Source organism: Haliaeetus leucocephalus, unplaced genomic scaffold, assembly GCF_000737465.1.
Source record: "Haliaeetus leucocephalus isolate CR32 unplaced genomic scaffold, Haliaeetus_leucocephalus-4.0 Scaffold273, whole genome shotgun sequence".
Lineage (NCBI taxonomy): Eukaryota > Metazoa > Chordata > Aves > Accipitriformes > Accipitridae > Haliaeetus > Haliaeetus leucocephalus.
Window position 1 is genome coordinate 1,148,680 of NW_010972709.1, and position 20,245 is coordinate 1,168,924.

The 20,245-nt window shown below is 58.0% G+C and overlaps 1 protein-coding gene across 5 annotated transcripts; it reads left to right on the plus strand.

The window, feature by feature from the left end:
- Positions 1-118: 118 nt before the first annotated feature.
- Positions 119-19,238, plus strand: BCL2L1 (BCL2-like 1). 5 transcript variants are annotated; one of them, XM_010569406.1, is made up of 4 exons: positions 119-236; positions 1,373-2,033; positions 17,409-17,482; positions 17,786-19,238. In XM_010569406.1, the coding sequence occupies exons 2-4, from the start codon at positions 1,479-1,481 to the stop codon at positions 18,012-18,014; spliced, it is 858 nt and encodes a 285-aa protein (XP_010567708.1). In that variant the 5' UTR covers positions 119-236; positions 1,373-1,478; the 3' UTR covers positions 18,015-19,238. The 5 variants fall into 5 exon arrangements, with proteins under 5 accessions (XP_010567708.1, XP_010567706.1, XP_010567709.1 ...); XM_010569404.1 differs by lacking the exon at positions 119-236 and adding an exon at positions 501-579; XM_010569407.1 differs by lacking the exon at positions 119-236 and adding exons at positions 501-579; positions 16,835-16,930 and having other exon boundaries at positions 1,368-2,033; positions 17,409-17,877.
- Positions 19,239-20,245: the final 1,007 nt, after the last annotated feature.

A 20,245-nucleotide genomic window follows, 5' to 3' on the forward strand; every position in this document is an offset into this window, starting at 1 on the left:
AGCCTCGCGGCGCCGTGCGCATGCGAACCGCCTCTCTCTTGCCCCCTCCCACCCTACCGCACCCCCCCGGCGCGGCCCAGGAGCGCGGCGGCGGCTTAGCGGGCGATGAGGAAGGAGCCCGGGGACTGCTGAGCGGGCCGAGGCCCGGCGGGGCTCCCGGCGACCCCCGGCGTCGCTGCCAGCCGGGCCCGCGGGGCAGGGGCGGGAAGGACCCGGACCCTCCACCGGCCGCTGAGGTGAGGGGCGGAGTGGGGCAGGCCGTGAGCGACGCGCGGCTCAGCCAATGGGAGAGCTCGCTTCTGGGCCCCGCCCCGCAGAGCTCTTCCGGCGGGTGATTGGCTGGCGAGTGAGGGGAGGGCGGCGTGGGCGCCGTCCTCGCGGGCTCCGTGTCGGCCCTCGTGCGCGGGCCCCGTGCTCGCCGCCCCGCCCCGCGCGGGTACGGCGGCCGCGAGGGGCGGTACGGTGGCCGGGGGGCAGGCCGCCCCCTGCGGCCCTCCCGCCTGCCGCGGCCCCGGCGTCCCACCGGCCCCGGCGGCAGCAGCGCGTTGCTCACCGCAACGACTGACCGGAATCGCTCCCGTAAGAACGCAGGGCCGGGCGGCGGCAGCAGCCCCGGGGCAGGCCGTGCCCTACGAGCCCAGCCCTGGTGGCGAGGACTCGCCGCTTTTTAGCCGTTTATCCCCTCGGCTCCCCTCCGCCTGCGGGGAGCGAGGGGCTTCGGGAGGGCGGGGGCGGGGGCTGCCGCCCGCGGCGGGGCTGTGCACAGCGGCGCGCCCGGCCGAGCCAGCCCCCGGGGAAAGGGGAGGGGAGGGCTGCGCCGCGGTTACCGTCAAACCGGGCCCCGTACGAGGCTGCCGTAACCCTTGGGCAACGCAGCCTGCCCGCTTCCGCCGGCAGCCGTTGGGTAACGCCGGCGGAGGTGGGCGGGGGGAGCCGGGCCCTTTAACGGGCGGGGCCGGGGCGGTGCTGCCTCCACCTCCGCGGCACTCCGGGACTGGCGGAGCGCGGCCGGTCCGGCCCGCAGCTCCAGCAGAGCGAGAGCCGTCTCCGCCCCGGGCCCGGCCCGTAGCCGGCCTGCCAGGCGGTGCCTGCACCCGGTGAGACCCCGGGGCTGGGGGCCGGGGGCTGCTGGAAGCGAGCCTGGGAGTCCTCTGGGGCTCGAGGTTGGCTTTCCGGGAGGCGGGGGGGGTGTTGTAGTCGGTTCTCTATGCGGCTTCAATCCGGTGGCCCTGAGTCTCGGCATAAAGCTGCAGGATGATCTCAGTCTAATGATAAGCTATCAGCGTTAATGGCATGGATGCATCTAAAAGCTGTAGCGTTAACTGTTTCTTTGCCTTTCTCCTTCTCTGCTGTTTGTCTGTGCAAAGGTCAGATGTTTCCATCGGTTGTGAAGAAGAAGAGTGGAGTCGGGACCTGCTAAGTGCTGATCTGCTTGTGCTCCAGACCATGGACTCATTGAGGGTGTCCCAGGTGTGAAAATGTCCAGCAGTAATCGGGAGTTAGTGATTGACTTTGTTTCCTACAAGCTCTCACAGAAGGGATACAGCTGGAGTCAGCTGGAGGAGGAGGATGAGAACAGGACTGACTTTGCAGCAGAGGAGGCCGAGATGGACGGCGTCCTCAACGGGAGCCCCTCCTGGCACCCGCCCGCCAGCCACGTAGTGAACGGAGCCGCCATGCACCGGAGCAGCCTCGAAGTCCATGAAATCGTTCAAACAGCTGATGTGAGGCAGGCGTTGAGAGAGGCAGGGGATGAGTTTGAGTTGAGGTACCGGCGGGCTTTCAGCGACCTCACTTCCCAGCTCCACATCACCCCTGGCACGGCGTATCAGAGCTTTGAGCAGGTAGTGAATGAACTCTTCCGTGATGGAGTGAACTGGGGTCGCATCGTGGCTTTCTTCTCCTTCGGAGGAGCCTTGTGTGTCGAGAGCGTTGACAAGGAGATGCGGGTATTGGTGGGACGCGTTGTATCTTGGATGACCACGTACTTGACCGACCACCTAGATCCCTGGATCCAGGAGAATGGCGGATGGGTAAGAACTCCTCTCCCCGGTGGGGATGGCTGCCTGCGTCCTCCCTTGCTGCAGGCCGGCAGTAGTGCCGGTCATACCGGAGCGCAGCTCCCTGCAATGTTTATGCTAGCGCATGTCCTAGACCTTGTAGGGAGATAAAGGGGCATGTGGCCTTTCCCTCTGTGCTCTTAACGCTCTGCCCCAAGAGGGTCAGTCCATTGCGATGACACGGTTTATGCTCAGACAAGTCCTTCTCTATCCTTGTTTCTTCTTTTCCCTGGATGTTACATAAAAGACGTGTTTTCCAAGAGCCTTTGGAAATCTAATGTCATCCAAGCTTGATCTTCAAACAGGAGCCCTTGCTTTCAGGCATGTCCCTGGTGTCATTTAACAGCAGGGAGTGGAGCTTCCTCCTCTCCAAGCGTGCAGTGCTCCGGTGGGCCAGCCTGCGGTCTGCTAGGGTAATAGCTACTTCTTCATTCTGGAGACAGGACTTTGCCTTCTGCCGTGGTCACGGTGAAGCGAATCGTGCAGCAGATCCAGGTGGGTGGGTGGGTGGGCTGCTGGGCCTGTCTGAGCTGGTGCAGTGGGAGCCAGGGCTGAGGTTGGGGCAACCTCTGTGCTGGGGAACTGCTAAACCTGCAGCTGCTTCTTGCTTGGCAGGGAGCAATGCTTCCAGCTGCCCCAGCAAAAAACCCTGTGAGCTTTCAGTGGTGAGGTATTAACATGAATAAGCGTTTCTTCAGGAAACATTCTTGAGATGCCGGGTCCAGCTGTGCGGTGCTGCCTGGGACTGCCAGTGGGAGGTATATGACCTACAGATGTCTGAGTTTTCTTTTTGCCTCTGCATCTTAGTGATTCCCTGCTGGTGTAACCTTTACTGGTGTCCACTGGAAAGAGTTCATGCTGTCAGTCGTTAGCATCTAAACAGTGGGGAATTGCCTCCTTGGCATGCTGGTGAGCTAAAGCCTTTCAGCCCTGTTCATCTCATAGTCCATCAGCAGGCCCCTCTATCTTGAGGAGGGTGCAGGAACCTTTGAGCCCAGTGCTATGCTCTGCACCCTCCTGACAGAGGAGAGGCACAGGAGCTCCATGGAGCTCCCCAGCTCCTCGCCTCACTGGCAATGCTGGGGATCCTGGAGAAGAGGGGGGAACTTGTACACTCAGGGAGAGGGATCGGGTTCACCCAGGGTGCAGGAATTCCAGGAATGTGGCCGCCCTGGGGCACTGCCTGGGCGGGGTTGCTCAGGCAGAGGAGCTTGGTTTCGGTTAATAACCCGGGATCTGCTGGCCATTTCATCAGGCTGTATCTGGCCCATTAGCTCTCTCATCCTGCAGATAACCCTGGCCAAATGCTGAGTTCCTTCCCCCTCCCCTCTGACTTTGGCTTTTAAAGCCACAGATTAGTCTTGGAATTGAGTGATCAAATTGAGGTTTCCAAGCTAGTGTGGCTGTTGCTGTTAGTGACGGATTGGGCTGTATCCTGGAGACCTAGGCGATAATGCAATCTGATTTTTTGTAAATGAACTCTCTGGGGGATTTAGATTAAATCACTGGTGGAAAATCACTGGTCCCTGCTTGCGGGGAATGAAATGCCTCCTCCTTCTGTTCCCCACCCCCAACCATCACGATTCAGACTCCTCAATTTTTTTGTGTCTCTCTCTAAATTAATTGTTTGGAGCAAATATTTGTTCAACAGATTGTGGAAGGCCCAGGACTCCTCTCTATCTGACCCGCCCACCAGCTTTTCCTTTGGAGATCGCCATTAGCTGTGTTTCCCATCCAGGGGAACAGCCTTGCTCTCTTCTTTTAACCTTGAACGGGGCTTCTAACTTCACTGCTTAGGCTGTGCTGCTGCCTGGGCTGTGCCGGTAGCTGAAGGGGAGTGGGGCAGGGTGGTAAAGGCCATAGTGGGGGGGTCCACCCCACCAGCCTCCAAAAAAGGGCTGGGCAGTGTGGCTGCTGCCAGCCTGTTGCAACCCCCAACCCGGTGCTTGTTTGATGTCTCAGCTGTAGCTTTCCTCCGCACTCAGGTTTCACTGTGTCCCTTCTGGTGGGGGGGCAGCTGTGCCGCTCCATGCAAAGGGATCACACGGTGCAGCGGCAGCACAGGGGCCATAAGAGCTCCTGAGTGCTTCACGCATGGGGTGCGCGTGGGGATGCTCTGCTTTGCTCTCATGCAGCTCCAGCAGCAGGGAGAAAACTGTTGGCCTGCTGCCAGCTCTCTCTGCACGAAGAGAGTGCCACCCTGCACTTGCTGTGACAGAGCGGTCCCTCTCCTGCCGTCCTGTTTGCACAGGGAGCCTGTTTGGTGCATCTGAGCTGTTAGAGCCTGTCCCATGCAAACAAAGCTCTCCTGAGAGGTGCAGCAAGCAGATCCTGGTGAGAGGGATGCAAGTTCTGGCAGGCCTGCTTGGCAAGGACCAGGTGGTTTGTGTTTTGGAGCACTGCAGTACTTCTCTTCCTGGAAAGCCCCTCTGAAAGACGGAAGGAGCGTGGCTCCATCACAAGTGTCACACACAGCCTGGTTGTGTAGGAAGCTCTGTTTCATTCCCCACCAGTGGAACAAAGATAAGCGTAGGATGGCCACGGGGTGCAGGTTGCCTTTGGAGGTGCCTGTTAAGGCTGCTGTGTGCTGGGCTGTAGCAGTTTTCTTGAGAAAGCATTCTTTGAGGCAAGGGGGAAATGGTAAATCTTGCTACATAGTGGTAACTTGGGTGTATTTTGTCAGGTTTACTTGGCCTTGCCTTGGTTTGCCCTCCCCTTCGCAATCTGGCAGTGAGAAAACAAACAAACAAGAAGAACCCAAGGGGGGCATTTAATAACCAGCCAGAAGAGAGCTGCTGCCTTGGTGAGCCATCAGAACCAAGGAGGAGGCTTTCCTGGGGCAGTTGCTTTGGCCAGGACCAGATTCCACTAGCTGTGAAGTTCAAACAGTGATCCCAGTGGAGATCGGGAGTCCTTGCGGGAGAAATTGGTGAGTGGCAATGCAGGAGGGGGAAGCACAGGGTGAGCAGGAGAGAGCCTGGCAGGCAGAGGTGTACTGACCATGCTTAATCTGTTTGAGAAAGGAAAGTGAGCGGTAGTTCCTGCCTGGCTGTGAGCCTCCAGTGGATGACAGGTTTTCCTTCGAGGCTAAATATATACTCAGAGTGGGATTTAAAGAGGGTGTTCTGTGGGGATGTGGAGGTACATCTGTGGACATAGAGGCAAGAGGTTTCCTGTTTGCAGGGCGTATGGTGGGGACCAGCATGAAGGGGCTGTGTCAGGCCAGGACTGAAAGCAAACGGCATCTTTGTCACCAGTCTGTGACATCTGAATCCCGACAAGGTGGGCTAGGCTGAAGGAGGAAGGACTACTTCCCGTGTTGGCTCTGTGCGCCCCAGGCTCTCAGCCGGCCCTGGCCATGCAGGGCTCGGTGTGCTGGGACATACATGTTGTGTTGCTCTGCGGTGGACTGGAAGCTTGTGGTTCTGTCTGGGGAAATCCCTTAGAAGATGTCAATATAGCAAGCTCATTTGCTATCTTTTTAATTTTTTCTTGAATGATAGGAAATGACTCAGCCTGTGTCATATGACAGAGCACAGCTGGGATTTCATCCTGTGCTCTTGCTCCAACCTTCTCAATGGTTTCAGGTTGAGAGCTAGACTTTGATTCTCAGCCCTTCAGAAATGCTTTTTGGCCTTGTTCCATTGCCCAGGTATCCCACACAAGCCTTCCCTGCAACCACCACGTTACCTAGCTGATCCTGGTTGCTACAGGATCCTGATGCCTTCTCAATCCGAGCTTTTGGGGCAGTGTGAGATAAGTGCAAGTTTGAATTCTGCTGCTGTTGTGCCCTGAGACTCGGAGAGCAGCGCCGTGCTAGATGTGCGCGGCACGCGTGGAAGAGGCACGGCTGCGCATTGTACCATACGGGGAACGCAGCTCCCTCTGGGGTGAGCGCTGTTTGCCAAAGCTTCGTTGTTTTGAGTGTTAACACATTGGGTTTCGGGGATGCCCTGGCGCGGCTAATCCTGTTGAAGATTGCAGCCATCAGTTTCACTTGCTGGCCAACACGCAGCAGAGCTGGCTGTAGGAAGTGACTGTGGATAGCCAAGGCCGTGCTTTGCTGTCTTAGAGATGAATCCCAGCCAGTGGTCTGCAAAGCTTAGCTGGGCTATCGCTTTCCACTTTGTCCTCTGTAATTATTTTACAGTCTGGATTCCTTGCAGCTGAGACGGTGCCCCCATTGTCATCACCTGCTTGGGATGAAAAAAATACTCTCCTCCTGCCAGCTGAGTCCCCTCGGGTCCCTTTGCAGTACTAGGTGTTCCTCTGGCTGTGGAACTGCCTGCCTGACGGTCACTGCCGGCAGGGTCTTGGCTCAGGCTGTCCTGCCTGGCACAGCCGTCCCAGGTAGTTGTATCCTCACTGGCGGCTGGAGATCTGGGCTCAGCGTGCAGATCCCTGGCAGCTTCTTGCCTGCCTGCGACCTGGGAGGCTTTTCTGCACTGCTGTCCAGGAAATGCCATTGGAATGACTTCCACTGCAGTTTCCTGCCCGGCCCGCAGCATTCCTGCCGCTAGACCAAGAACCATGCAGATGCGAGTTTTCAGAGCTTTGCTCTTCGCCCCGTTTACTCGGTTCTCCTTCTTTGGGGCCCTGCCTGTTTTCCTTGCTGCCTCTTGGTGTGCGGTACAGTTTGATTATGTTCCTTAGATCTGTGATTAGAGCAGGCGCCTGGAAGGCAAAGCTCCTGCCCATCGCTGGCGGTGGCTCAGAGCAGCCCACTTAACTCCCTGATCTTTCAGCAAAAGGGATAGCATTTCCTTCCTTCCCAAGGGAGCCACTGGGAACTCAGATTTGTAAAGCACTCTGAGGTTCTTTAATCCGAAGAACGGAGTGTCATTTTAAAAAAAGACCTGTGAAATAATTAGCAAACTGTTTCTTGCTGCTCTGTGTTCACAGCTGCTCTCAGTAATGTCAGTCTTCCTGATCATCCTGCTCCTCTCTGAAACTGGAGCTGGGTCACCCTGAGCGCTGCCCAGGATCTCTCCCCATTTTGGCAGCAATGGGGTGTCCCACCGCAGCAAAAGGGGTGGGAGGGAGCAACGTGCTCTTTTCCCCTGTGGAAGCTGCAGCTTTCTATACATGTCTGGGGTGTTGCACCTGATTTCTGTGGAGATCCTGTACTGTTTGTGTACGTGGTTTACCCCCGGGAGCGGCAATATGCCTGCGGCCCACAGCGGGTACAGGCTGAATGGTGGTGCAATGCTTTGAGGCCTTTGCTTAAGCTTCTCTCCTTTGATTTTTACCAAGCTGCTGACTGCTGTACGCACAGTCCCATCTTGATGTTACAAGGAGTATTTCTCTAGCAGCTCTTTCCCTACTAGCTGTAAAGCTGGAGTATTCCCAGGAGGAGCTGGGGGAAGGGAAGGGATGGATATCAGTTGTAGAAGTGTTGTAGACCTGCTGAACCGAGAGGCAAGGGATTAATGGTGGCTTCTGCCTTGGGAGCAGAAAGGGGCTGGGGGCAGCTGCTCTCTACCCTCTGGTGACCCCAATAGCAGTCGGGATTTTGACCTACCTGCTGGCTGATTCAGCATGAAGGTATGCTCTGCTGAGTGGCTCTGCCTTTGCGTGGCAGGAAAGCAACGACACTCTCCTCCTCCACCCTCCCGAGAGGGATGTTACCCTTAAACGCTATTGTTCTGAGCAACTAAAGATTAACGAAGATAATGGAGGCATGAAAGGAAAGCAGTGTCCCTCGGTTCCAGGGCGCTCCTTGTTTTGCTGCCCTGGCCTTGGACAGAGAGACAGTTCCTCCTCCCTATTCCCCACCTGGAAGGATGTGCGGAGGGGTGTTTGGTTCAAGATCTCTCTGAAGTTCCGCTCCTAATAGTCCTTGGGATGCCAAGGGCTTAAGCTGGGGGAGTGCTTTCTTGAGGCATCCGATAGCTTTCCCTGTGGTGTGCCTGTGGAGGGGAATGCGAGGGCTTGGCTGTGGGTGCACTAGGGCAGCTTCAGGGTATGGGCTGGCCCTCGCCCCATTCAGGTGGGGAGAAGGATTACTCTTTGCCACAGGAGCAGAACAGCCCGGCAGAGCAAGGGGGCAGAGGGCTGCCGGGAGGCAGAGCCGTTAGCAGATGGCTCCAGCTGGGCTTACCGGGGAGCAGGTGTGGGTTTCAGGAGGCAGCCTTTTAAGAGAGATGTCAGTTTTGAACCCGGGAGGCTCGAGGGGCTGAGCCGTGGCTGCCACGACTTGCATGCTGGGGAGCTGTGACCTAGTTGTGCTGTAGAAATGCTCATTTTATTTTTTATTTTTAGGTATTTTGCTTATTTTATCCTCATGTTTAATTTAGTTAGCAAAAAAAGAAAAAGAATCCGAGGGCTGAAGAGTGCTGGGAAGGACTGCCTGCAGGCGGGAACGCCCGCTGCAGCTCCTCCGTGCAGCCAGCATCTCTCCAGCTGCCCATGTCTTCTCTCGGACACGTGCTCACGTGTACCAGCCCAGTGCTGTCTCTCAGGATCTCTTTAATGGGAAACCCAGTGCACTCAGCGATGCTGCCTGCCTCTGGGGTAGCAAGGGAGGGAGGAGCAGGATTCGGAGCATTAACCAGAGAGGCTCCCGTGGCCACGGGGACTGTTTGAACATTGTGCTGTAACTGGTCTGCCTTCCCTCTGCTACTGGGAGCAGGGAGCTGGGTGAGCATGGTGTTTCAGGAGGCTTTGGGCTGGTTACCCTCTCAACCACTGCTTGCCCCTGCATTTACACAGCATGCCCAAGGAAGGGTAATAGGCTGTATCTGCGAAGAGGGAACTTTCAGGGGTCTGTGTGATTCCCTTGGGGAGAGCTGCTTGAATTTATTGCATTATCCTCCTTCCTGCTCAAGCTTGTGTTTCAGCTGTGTCTGCAGACATTGCTTCTGATTTAAGTAGATCCAATTAGTAGCTAGCTTCTGGCATCAGTATCCTGCTTGGGGAGATGAGCCCTGGGGATGAGGAGCCTCTGGTGGGAGTGGGGCTGGGCTCAGCCCCTCTGCCCCCTGCTCCTGACCTAGGATGGACCCAGAGCTCCCCGACTCACAGCCCCAGTCCTGAGCTCAGGGGGAGAAACCAAGGCAGGTGTCCTCTGCTCTGTGCTCCACCTGGCCAAGAACAAAGAGCAGGCAGGTTCTCCCTGCCTGTACCGCTGCCAGCCAGGTGCTCTTAAGACTGAAATCAAATACTTCAAAATGTGACAACTTGGCAGCAGGCAGAGCTTTGAGCAGGAGCTGCTCATGTCCGGAGGTGTGCAGGGACCTACCTGCCTGTTGGGGGTAGGACTGTGTGCCTGAGGGGAGGGAGCTGCTGGAGCTGGCTGCTTCCAAAAGGAGCATGGAAGGGTTTTCTCTCTCTCTGCTGGAGGGTGAAGGGCTGTTTGGGAAGCTCGGAGAAGAGGCCTAGGCTGGCATGGAGCAAGTTTGGTTTGAATGCAGCTAAGGCCATGCTCAGGTGGAGCAGGACAGCTGTCTGCATCACATCATTAGTCCTCCAAATGATACTAGTCCCTTTTGCACATCTCTGGTTTTTGCCATCATTGAGGCTGAGGAAGGCAGGGCTACGAGTGTTGTGCAGGGAGCACGGCTGGCAGCAGTACGTGACGTTACTCTGTGTTTGTAACTTGTGGTGAGCTGGCTCAGGGCTTGGGCTGGGATGTGGGACTTGGGTGTGTATGTGGCCCTGGGTAGTGTCTGTGTGACATATGACTTATGTATGGAGAAAATGAGGTGTTGCTACCTGTAAATCAGCCATCATAGCAGTGTTGCAAGTGCTTCCATCCTGTAATGGTATGGCTCACCAGTGTATTAAACTTGCCAGAGAGCTAATGTCTTTTATTAGAGCAACTGACCTCATTTAGAAGCTTCCAGTGCACCAGCCAGTGATTATTTCATGCAACAACACGTATGGAGGAGCCCAGGGCAGAGCACAAAGTCTCCTTCTCGTGCTGCATTGCTCTCTCCTGCATTTGCTGCATCAGCTGCCTACTCTGCTTCCTGCCCTCAAGTCAGCAAGGATTTTGCTAAAAGGGACTTTGTGGCCTGAATCATTTGAGATTTCATGTGGACTAACAGGAAGTGAAAACAGAATGAGCACATCTTCCTCCTCTTCCTGCACCTCCACCCTTTCCCCTTTTTCATTCAAGTGGCATGTAAGAATTACAGCAGCCTGATGAAGTGCTGGGGCTTAAGTGGGAAGTGGTGAGGCTTGGCCGGCACTCCTCCAGGATGCTGGAGGACAAGTGGCTCGAGGCAGAAGAACTGGGTGGTCCTTCCCCGGGACCTGTCTCCCCTGGGGACCGTCCCTGTACCCAGCCTCACTCCTCAGGCTCTGGTAATGCTGCTGTTCCCTGCAGGGTAGATTTGGGGTAAGGCTCGCGCTGTGGTTGAGGACTGGGGAGAGCTGTCAGCATCACATGACTCAGCCCCTGGATAGGAGGGAACATGGCTCCGCAGCCAGGCACACATGAGCCTGGCACATCTCCTTGGCACAGGTTTCCCCACAGTTACACAAGGGCACGATTGCACAGGAGCTGTGACGTCTGGGAAAAGCAATGACAAGGTGAAAATTGAGCTTTGTTCACCGGGCGCAGGGGACCCTGCTGAGGTGCTTGTCCGGTGCAGCGAGGTGCAGCGAGCTGGCTGTGGCACTTGGGCTCCCCAGCACCGCAGGCGGCAGATAACCATGAAATTAAAGCAGGAGTCTTCCCCTGCCCCCCGAGCGTGCCCCTCGCACAAAAGGCAGGCAGGCTGCTCTGCCTGCCGGGGCTCAGACACCATCTGTCCGGTGGGGAGAAGCATCAGAGAGACCGTCTTTCCTCGGACTATTCCACTTAATGCCCTTTGGAAAACAATCCCATTCCCAGCAGGTGCTAATCTCTTGAGTGGATCCGGCTCAGCCAATGTGTTCTTCGCTGTGCCTTTGTACCGGAGCCTTGTCGCCTGCCAGCCGTCCCGCTGCCAAGTGCGCCTGACTCCGGCCGGGGCTTCAGCACCTTTGGGAGCCCTCAGCCCGGTTAGTTCTGGGAGAAGCACTGGTGAGCGATGGATGCAAATGGATTAGTCATTTGCACCATCTCTGGCTTTAATACACATGAATGTTTCAGCAGATTTCTGGAATGGAGAGCGCAATTCCCTGCTCTCCATCTCATGCTGTGCACAGCAGTCTCCCCGGGGCAGGGATGGGGGTTACAGCTGTCACTGTAGCCCCTTTCATGTATTTGGAAAATGCTGAAATTGTGCTGAATGGTGTGGGGTTATTGCAGGTTCCCTGGAGCTGGTGATGAAACCAGTTTGACAGGAGGCTGCCGTGGCAAAGATTAGGGCTGGAGTGTGCTAGCAAGGGTTTGTTTCTGGTTAGAAAAGAGCTGGCTCTGGCCCTCACTAGGCTGAAGCCCCGCAGGTTTGTTGGACTTTGGGCTGAGGCCCCAAGGTCAGCCTCCCCGCCGGTCCCACTGCAGGCTGCAGCCTGGCGGCTCGGCCAGGCTGGGAGGAGAGGAGAGCAAGACAGGGATGTGCTTATTTAATAAACCCTTTTGAATTTATGGCTGCATCCCTCAGAGTCGCAGGTTTCTCTGAATGCAAAGCCCTGGAGCTTGGGCAGGGGCAGCACCCCAGCACCCGCTCCCAGGGCAGGCGATGCAGGAGAGGCAGTGGAGCGGGTGGCATTCCCTGCCATTGTCATGGAGATCAGCAGCTGCTTCCCTGGAGGTCACCATTTGCATAACAGTTAGAGCTGGGTCTCTGGAGCATTTGCACCTGCGAGTATGCTCTCCCCAGAGCCCCTTCCCCTCCCTGTGTTCCCAGAGCCCCTTCCCCACCCCATCCCAAGCCTGCCCAGGGTGCTGACGGGGACGAGCAGGGTGAAGCTGGGGATCTGGAGAAGCTCTGGGACCTCTGCCTTGGATGGCAGGCTTCCTTGGCATGATGTGCCCAAGTTGCGGGGGCTCATGTTGACCTCCAGTCCCAATAACTGCAGGCAGTGCTGTGTTACTGACCCCTCCTTTAGGGCCTGGGCTTCAGACAGGGGTGGGGGCCACACATGGATGCGGTGTCTGGGGGAGCAGGGCGGAGGGACAACCTCCAGGATGTCTCTTCCACTTTCATAGCACATAGGGACCCACTGAGTTGTGTTTACAGGATCCTAGTGGCAGCCTTTGGGAATCCTTATGTTTTCTTTCTGAAAGATCTCAGCTGCCTTTTCCCCCCCTGTGCTTCACCTCCAGGTTCGCATATGCCAGTCCCATGTGGTGAGCTGGCAGCCCGAAGGGGCTCTGGGAGCAGGTTGCTGTCGATGCAGGGCTTTGTTGTGGTCTGCGCTGAGCTGCTGCCTTTCTTTTTCCATGCTTCTCTCACTGCTCAGCACAAAACTGTTCCCAGCATCTTATTAACAAATGTCTGGTCATCCAGATGACTCCACTCCTGGCCGGCAGCTAGTGTTAGACCTCTTAGCAGTAATACAGCTGCAGTTACGGCAAAGGTATAACAGAAACAGCCTTGTTTGCAAGTGAAACATTGCCTCATGACGAGAATGCCTGGATTGGGAGTCAGATGCTGTGGCTCACGCTGCTGGCTTGTATGCAACTCTAGGGAAAGCACTTAACCTCTCCGCACCTCTGTTGATCTGTCTGAGAACAATGCTGACTTAACCCACAGGAGGTTTTGGAGAGATAACTAATTTTTGGTAAAACACATTAAGATCCTTGGGTGGGAAAGGCTTTTGTATGTGCTGAGCTGGTTGCTGTGGGTGTCTGGCTCAAAGACAGGCTGGCTGGCTGTCGGGGGTGCAGGGAAACTCTGTAGTGGCTGCTGGAGTCAGAGTCTCTGTGTCAAAGTTGGACTAACTGCCAGTGGTTCACTGTGAATAGTCCCGATAGAGCCTGTCTCTTCTCTGCTGGTTTTCAGAGCTTCGTGCCAGTGTCTCAGTGACCTCCATACCCTTCACCTCCCTGTGCAAGGGAAGCTTTGAGCACCCAAACTCTGCCCTCCCCAGCAGCTGCCACCCTCCCCTTTCTGCTCTACCCCTGACTCACAAGAGACCAGATGGGGATTCATTGCTCACATCTGCTTCCTTCACCTGCCCTCATGGTTCAGTGTCACTAACTGAATCCTCTTTGCTCAAGTGTTGAGGCTTATCTTAGAAGAGGAACCTGGTCTGCTCTGCTTGCCCTGAATGGGATCTAGCAACTGTTCTCCCTCCCGCTTGGCTCGGGGAACTGCTTTGGACAGTGCTGGTGAATGAAACCAGCTGAACCTCTGGGGGTGGCTACCAGCAAGAGACTGAAACTTTGGGTCTTCCCCTTCCCGTTTCCAGGCCAGGATGTGAATGCTGTCTCGGCCAGACCTCGTGCCTGATTAATCTGCGTGTCCCGCCCAAGCCAGAGCACTTTGGGTCAGACCTGCTCCTCTTTTCTCTCTACCACAGTGGCATGTATCATCACTAGGCAGTGTTTAAGTGGCTGATGCGTCCCCCCCACCAGTGGGTTGCAGTCTGGGGCACTGCAGGTGTCCTGAGAGCCCTTGGCACTGCAGAACCTCCCTGCCCCTGCTCTGTGAGGTGGTGGACACTGGTGGAGTCTGGATCTCCAGGTCCTCTGTCTCCTGCAAGCAGCACATGCAGCTGGAGGGAAGTCCCCCCAACAAGTGGTGGTTTAGGCTCCAGCAAGAAAATGTTGTCTCCTTCCCCAGTGCTGGGGGAGGAGAGGTGAAGCTGGGGGATTGCCTTTTGTGGAGGCATAACGTCTTGCTGCTTCCTCATCGCCTGCCCCAGAGCATCCTCCTCTCGGATGTGTCCGTCACCCGGGGTGGGGAAGGGGATGTGACGGGTGTTCGGCGGTGGAACAGCCTGTCCTCGCTGGGGTGGAAGAGGCCCAAGGGCACGCGGAGAGGGTGGTTGAGACACTGACGTGCTGTTGCTACCATAGTCCTTGTGATCGACTCAGGAATTTCAAATATTTCCTCTCAGATAAAGGTGACTGGGGGAGGCTAGAAATATCTGGACGTGTCTGGGCAAGCCTGAGGTCCCAAACACCAGGCCAGAGAGGTTAGAATCGGTACTGGGAGTGCTGGGCTTCAGGTGCAGAGCGGCCGAGGCCTGGGGCCGTGTGGGAACTAAGCAAGCTGCCTTTCCCTAACCTTCAACCCACCCCCTGGATAGGGAGGGAGGACGCTCCTGCCTGTTTTCACACTCCCCCTGGTCTGGGATTGCCATTCCCAGGGGACACATCTGGGATCGCAGTTGTGCAGGGGCTGAGCTATCACAGCTCCTGGGAACGGTTTCCCTGAGGAAGGCCAAGGCACTCTCCTCCCAAATCTGCAGCCTGCAGCTGCTGCTCCATTCCCAGGGGAAGGAGAGGGTCTCATGTCCCCTCCCTGCCCGTGTGGGGCTCTTGTCTTGCTCTTCTCCGTCTGTAGCACCCGATAGCTCTCAGTTCACCATATGCCATTTATCTCTTGTTCAGCAAACACTTCCTTTTCTTAGAAGTAAGGGCTTCAAAACATGCTTCTTGGAACTGCCTTTCCCCAAGCTTGAGAGGGCTCGGCTGCCAGCCCTCCACGGCTCCCTGCCCTGGCTGTGGGGGCCCTTTCCTGGTGCCAGCCGTGCGGAGAGGCTGGGTGACTGCGTGGCCCCTTCCACCTCTGCAGCCTTCCTGGGAACTGTGGGGATGTCCCCTCCCATGGGTCAGGAGGAGCCCGCAGAGATGTGTGGGGCTCTTAGTGGGGCAGGCCTTACTGAATCTCTGAGCAACGTGGCTTTTTCTGGTGAATACATCACAAGGGCGCAGCCTCCTTCCTCTTGCTGAGCACTCCTGCAGCATTGGGTGCTGTGAGTGCTCGGCTGGGACGTGTGTCTGAGGGAAGGACCTTCCCTTGGGGGGCCAGGGCCCTGGTACAGATGTTGTAGGGGTGGTGGATGCGCTCCACAGCTGGCGTTTTCGGACAAGCCTGTGTCTTTCGGACAAGCCCCGGTTCCCCTGTGCCCTCTATCCCTGCCAGCCTGCTCTTGGTTTGCTGCTGCTTGCCGTGCTCTGTCACTGCTCCGCTGCTCATCACCACCTATCAGCAGAGGGATTTCCTGTGCTGTAATTAAAAATATCCCCTCCTTTGGTTTGGGCTCTCCTCCCGTCCCTCTCCTGCAGCGCATCACTGGCTGTTTCCGCAGCTGTCACCCTGAACGAGTGGCCGGGCAGAGGGGCTAGCAGCAGGCAGCAGCCCTCACCTTTCTCCCTGGGTGGCACCTGTGTGTGAGTTGCTGTCCTGCCCGTTCCTGCGGGGCCAGGATGCAATACAACACCTCCATGGAGCCTGCGCCAGCTGGCAGGCCCGGTGGGAAGCGAGCTGCCTTCTGCTGCTCTGTGTGAGTGGCGGGGGTCACGGGGATGGTTGTCACATCCCTGAAGAGGACTTTGAGTGAGGCAGCAGCGGTGCCCCAGGGTGAGTTAGCGAAGTCCCTGTTGTCCCAGCACCCTGGCCCTGGGGCTGCTGATACCTCTTCACAGCCAGGGAAGTCACAAGATGCTGGAGATGGTGTTCGATAGGAGGTAGAGAAGAGCTTTGGTGGGGCAGAGGCAGGTGCTGAAGTGCACATCTCACCTGGGTGATTGTTCAGGTACCTGATCCCCTGTTGGGGGGGAGGCCAGTGGCTGAGGAGAGGGACACAGCCTGGCTCCCTGGGAGCGAGCGTGCATGTCTATTGCACACCTTGCTGTGAAAAGCTGTGTGTGAGCTCGTTCGTGTGTCTGTGGCAAGGTGAGGCAATGCCCCGCAAGCTGTGACCATGCTGGGGCTGTTTTGGGGGAGCCAGGGGACTGGCACCATGTTTCCATGAGTGATGGAGAGGCACCTGCCTAAAAAGCATCTCGATCCCAGCCGTGATCCGGGCACCGAACCCCCCACAGGTCCTGTGGCAGTGGTTGCAGCTCATCACAGGCTGTGGGCAGGCATGGGAGGCAGCTTGCAGGCAGAGCTGCCAGACCCATGCAGGCAGGGATGCTGCCCCTGCCTCCGGGGAGACTGTGGTAAGGCGTGACACAAGCACAGCGTCAGCCGGGCTTATCTCTGCTTTCCCAGAGCAGCCGGGTTACTGGAACTGCATTCACTTATCAGGGAACAGGGGACCTTGCTGGGAAGACAGGCTTGAGGTGCAACAGCCTCAAGGCCCTGCTGATGCCGAGCTGCATGGCGCTCTGAGCTACTGGCGATCCCTGAGCCCAGAGCTCGCTGCTCCAGCTCCCTCTAGCCCCGGTGCTCCTGCTCAGCCCTGATAAACCTAGGAGCTGCTGGGGCGTAAAGTTCCCTGCTTCATGTACCCTGCCCATGGGCCCCTCCTTCCCTGCAGTGCGTGTGGCCCGAGGACCTGAGCACCTATCCTCACGGGGGTCCAAGGTCCCTGGGTACCCAGGAGAGCAGGAGGGGTTGTGTCATACCATGGGGGTGTTGCATGGGTGCAGGGTACAAATGTGCTCTCTGAGAGCCTGTTTTCGGGAGCAGTTCAGCTCTGGTGGTCTTCTCTCTTTCTCTCTGCCCTTCACCTCCCCCAGTCCAGGCCATGGCCATCTGTCCCCAGCCCTGTCACACACCTCCCTCAGAGGGAGAGGGGCTGTGGCTGTTCACCATGCAGTGGCTCTGTTGAAATTTGCCCAGCTCTTGCTGTTGCTGGAGGTGAAGGACTGGAGGCAGCCGGCTTGGACGAGCTGGGCCGGAGTGACTGCATTCCTGGCCAGGCCTCGTGCTTGGCCCGCTCTCCCGAAGCCCAGGGAAAGGCCGGAGTTTCACGATCCAGAGTGTCTGCCTTCGCCACAGGGGTTCACAAAATCCAGATTGTGCTGCAGAGTAACCTGCGATGGCCAGGACACGGGAGTGCTTGTCTTGCTGGGATGCGGCAGTGGGGAGAGGAAGGTGAGAGGCTCTGCTTTGGATGCAAAAGCAACAGGGGGATGCGCGTTGTGGACTCCTGCCACAACCGTGGGCACCAACCCTGCTGCTGCTCCCCCAGGCCTCGGCCGTGGAATAAAGCCCAGCATTTTCCTGCTGCAATGATTTCTATCACACTTTGATGCTAATTTTAGAGAGCCTAGAGCACGTGATGCATCTCCTGCCCTTCCCGCGTGGTACTCTCCTTGCAAATCCTTTCTGGCATCCACTTCTCTCATGACTGGTCCTGTGCTTTCCCCATCGCCCTCTGTGCGTGATTCAGAGCAAGGAAGCACAAGGCATCTGTCATCCGCCCTGTCCCCACCACCGCTTTCCTGCCGGCAGGAGCCCGGCAGCCTTCCTGCCCCTTCCCACAGAGGAGGAAGGAGCCCTAGAAAGCGGCAGAGATGGTCTCTGTGCTCCGCTCCTACCCCCTCTGCTCACAGCTCCTCTCTTCCCACAGGAGCGGTTTGTGGACCTCTACGGGAACGATGCTGCTGCCGAGGTGAGGAAGGGCCAGGAGACCTTCAACAAATGGCTCCTGACCGGGGCGACGGTGGCAGGAGTGCTTCTGCTGGGATCCCTGCTGAGCCGCAAGTGACCCGCCGCCGAATCCCCCCGTCGCCAGGACGGCTGCGCCTTCACCGCCACATCCACTACACTCCGCTCCTGAGCACCGTCACCGGCGCGGGGGGACAGCCCCTCCGCCTCCCGGGCGAGCGCCCCACTCCACGGAGCTTTCTCCCTCGTGCCGCCAGCTCCTTTTATTGTAGCCCGTCTTATTTACCGTTCCGTTGTGTTTTAAAGGCGCTGAGACCAATGCAGCACTTCAGCCAACAGCTCCCAGCGCTGGGGAGATCCAGGCAGCCGGGAGGAGTACCGGCTAGAAGGTGTCCCAGCCCTGCAGGGTCCTCTAGATCACTTTGAAGAGAATAAACAGACTTATTTTTGCATGTGTGAGTGCGTGCGTGTGTGTAGATGTGTCACTAATATAAGGTTCCCCAGCCAGAGCAAGGGTCGAGGCTCCGTACCCCCATCTCCATCACGCTCAGGCCCCGGGAAGAGGTAGGCTGCCAAACGGGACGGAGCTTCCCTGCAGCATCCCTATGCCTTCCCCGCTTCATCTGGGAAGAGCTCATCCCTGCAGGGGTCGGGGGGGAGCCGGGAGGAAGAGGCAGAGGCTGGTGGTGTGGTGATGAGCTCTGCCCTCACATCAGTCCCTGAGCCTCTTTCTCCCTGGACAGCAGCTGCTGGGAGCTGAGGCCGGTCTCAGGTGAGGGTGGTGTGTCAGGCCCAGGGCTGTGCCTGCTTTGAAGGGTTCCTCCTCCTCTTCCTCCTCCTCCCTCTGAATGTAGATTGCTGTGGGGCAGTGTGCATCCCTCCCCACACCTGCTCCTCCGCGCTGGCAAAGGAGGAAGGCAGGCGAGGGGGGAGAGCACTTTCCCCGGCCCTGCCCTGGAACAAGGGGCTCTGCAGAGAGCTGGGGCTGCAGTGTCCAGCAAGTGCAGGAATACAGAGCCGGGGGGGTGGAAGCGGTGTCGAGGCGGGGGTGCGATGCTCCTGCCCCTCATGGGGGTGGCAGCAGGAGAAGGCAGAGCCCTGGGAGCAATCCCACCGCAGCCGATCCATGGGGCCAGTGGCAGAGCGAGCCCAGGGGAGGTGGGAGCAAGGGCTGGCACCGGCTGAGAGCCGTCCCCGCCGCCGGAAAGCTTCTTTGGGGACAGTGGGAGCCGCTGGCTTCTCCTGTGCTGTCCTGGCTGCTGCCAGTCCCCATAGCGCAGGCAGATCCCTGTCCCCATGGCGTGGCTGTGACGGGTGCATGCAGTGGCAGAGGTGCCTGGCTCCCCCCCACCCCTCTTCCCATGCGGCTCCTGCTGCCGCCAGGGCAGGGAACCTCCCGGGCTTTGACCTGAAATTAGCTTCGAAAATAACCCCTCATCCTTCGGAGACGACCACCGGCAGACCCAGCTGTCCATGCGGGCTTGTCTGTGTACATACCGCCCGCGCTCTGCTGTACATATCCGAGTAGTTTTTAATTCATTTGTGAATACTCTTAATGCTATTTTTGTTATCTTGTCTGTCCATATTTATGTGTGGGGCCGTGCTCCCTGCAAAGGCCAAGGTGGGATAGAGGCGGGGAGGGGGGAACCGGAAGGTTTGGGGGGGGGGGTCCCACCTGGCCACCGAGCACGGACTTGCGCTCCCAGTGTAGGATCCGCTCCCGGCACCCATGGTGCTGAGAGCAGATCCTACACGGGGAGCACGAGGATTAGCATTAGCCCATTGAACGCTTCGGTTTGCAGGTGGAGGTGATTCCACTAATAAACTCTTGTCATTGGAGCTGCTGATGGTGCTGTGGTTTTTGCGAACGCCGGGGGCTTGGGGGGGGATTCGGGCAGCCTTGGGCAGGAGCTGCCTTCAGCCAGATGGATGGAGGGGGAACAGGTCGTTTCCCTGGCCAGGGAAGGGTTGGGGTGCTCCAAGGGGTGTGGGATTTGCTGTTTTCCCAAGGGAATGGTGCTGGGCAGGGTTGGCGTGACATGGTGCTGCCTGCTTGGGCACGGTGCTGCCCGTCTCCATCACAGGCAGCATCGGGACAGACCCCTGCCCATCCCTTCTACTTTTCACCAGGGCCAGGCTCAAATCCTCGTCCTGGGTCCTCGTTACGGGGCTGTGGGGGCAGGACAGGCCAAGCCAGGCTCTTAGCTGGGCTTGGGATGGGGGGGGGAGCTGGTTTTGGGACTGCGGGCTCAGCATCAGTGGGGAGCCAGGCAGGGGGAGCATCCACAGCCATGTTGGGGTGAGGAGGGCAGGGGGCTTGCAGCCCCACATCCCGGTGGGTGCCTCGCTGGGTCCTACAGCACACACACACCCCCCGCCATGTTCCTGGGGCTGCCTCTCGCCCCCCGGCTCTGCCACCCCTGAGCTGGGGAAAGGGGAAACCTTCCAGCACCACCTGCCCTTTGCGAGGTGGGGGGGGGATCATTTCGGCACAGTCTGAACCCCCAAAACACTGGGCCTTGTTCGGGACGCTCCCTGCTTGCGGCTCAACCTTCCCCACGACCCTCCGGGGTGCGCAGGGGACGACCGGAGCGTGGGAGGGCAGCGGCCGGGGCCCGTGAGGAGCCGTGGGGACGCGGTGGGAGGCCGCGGACACGAGCACCATCCCGTGGGCGATGGGGGAAGCTGCCGTGGAGCTGCAGCGGCTGCTGCTGGGGGGGGGCAAAGGGCAACCGCATGGCCAGCACACCCGCGAGGGTTGCGGGTGACCCCCTCGGTCCCCCAGAGCCACCAGCCCCG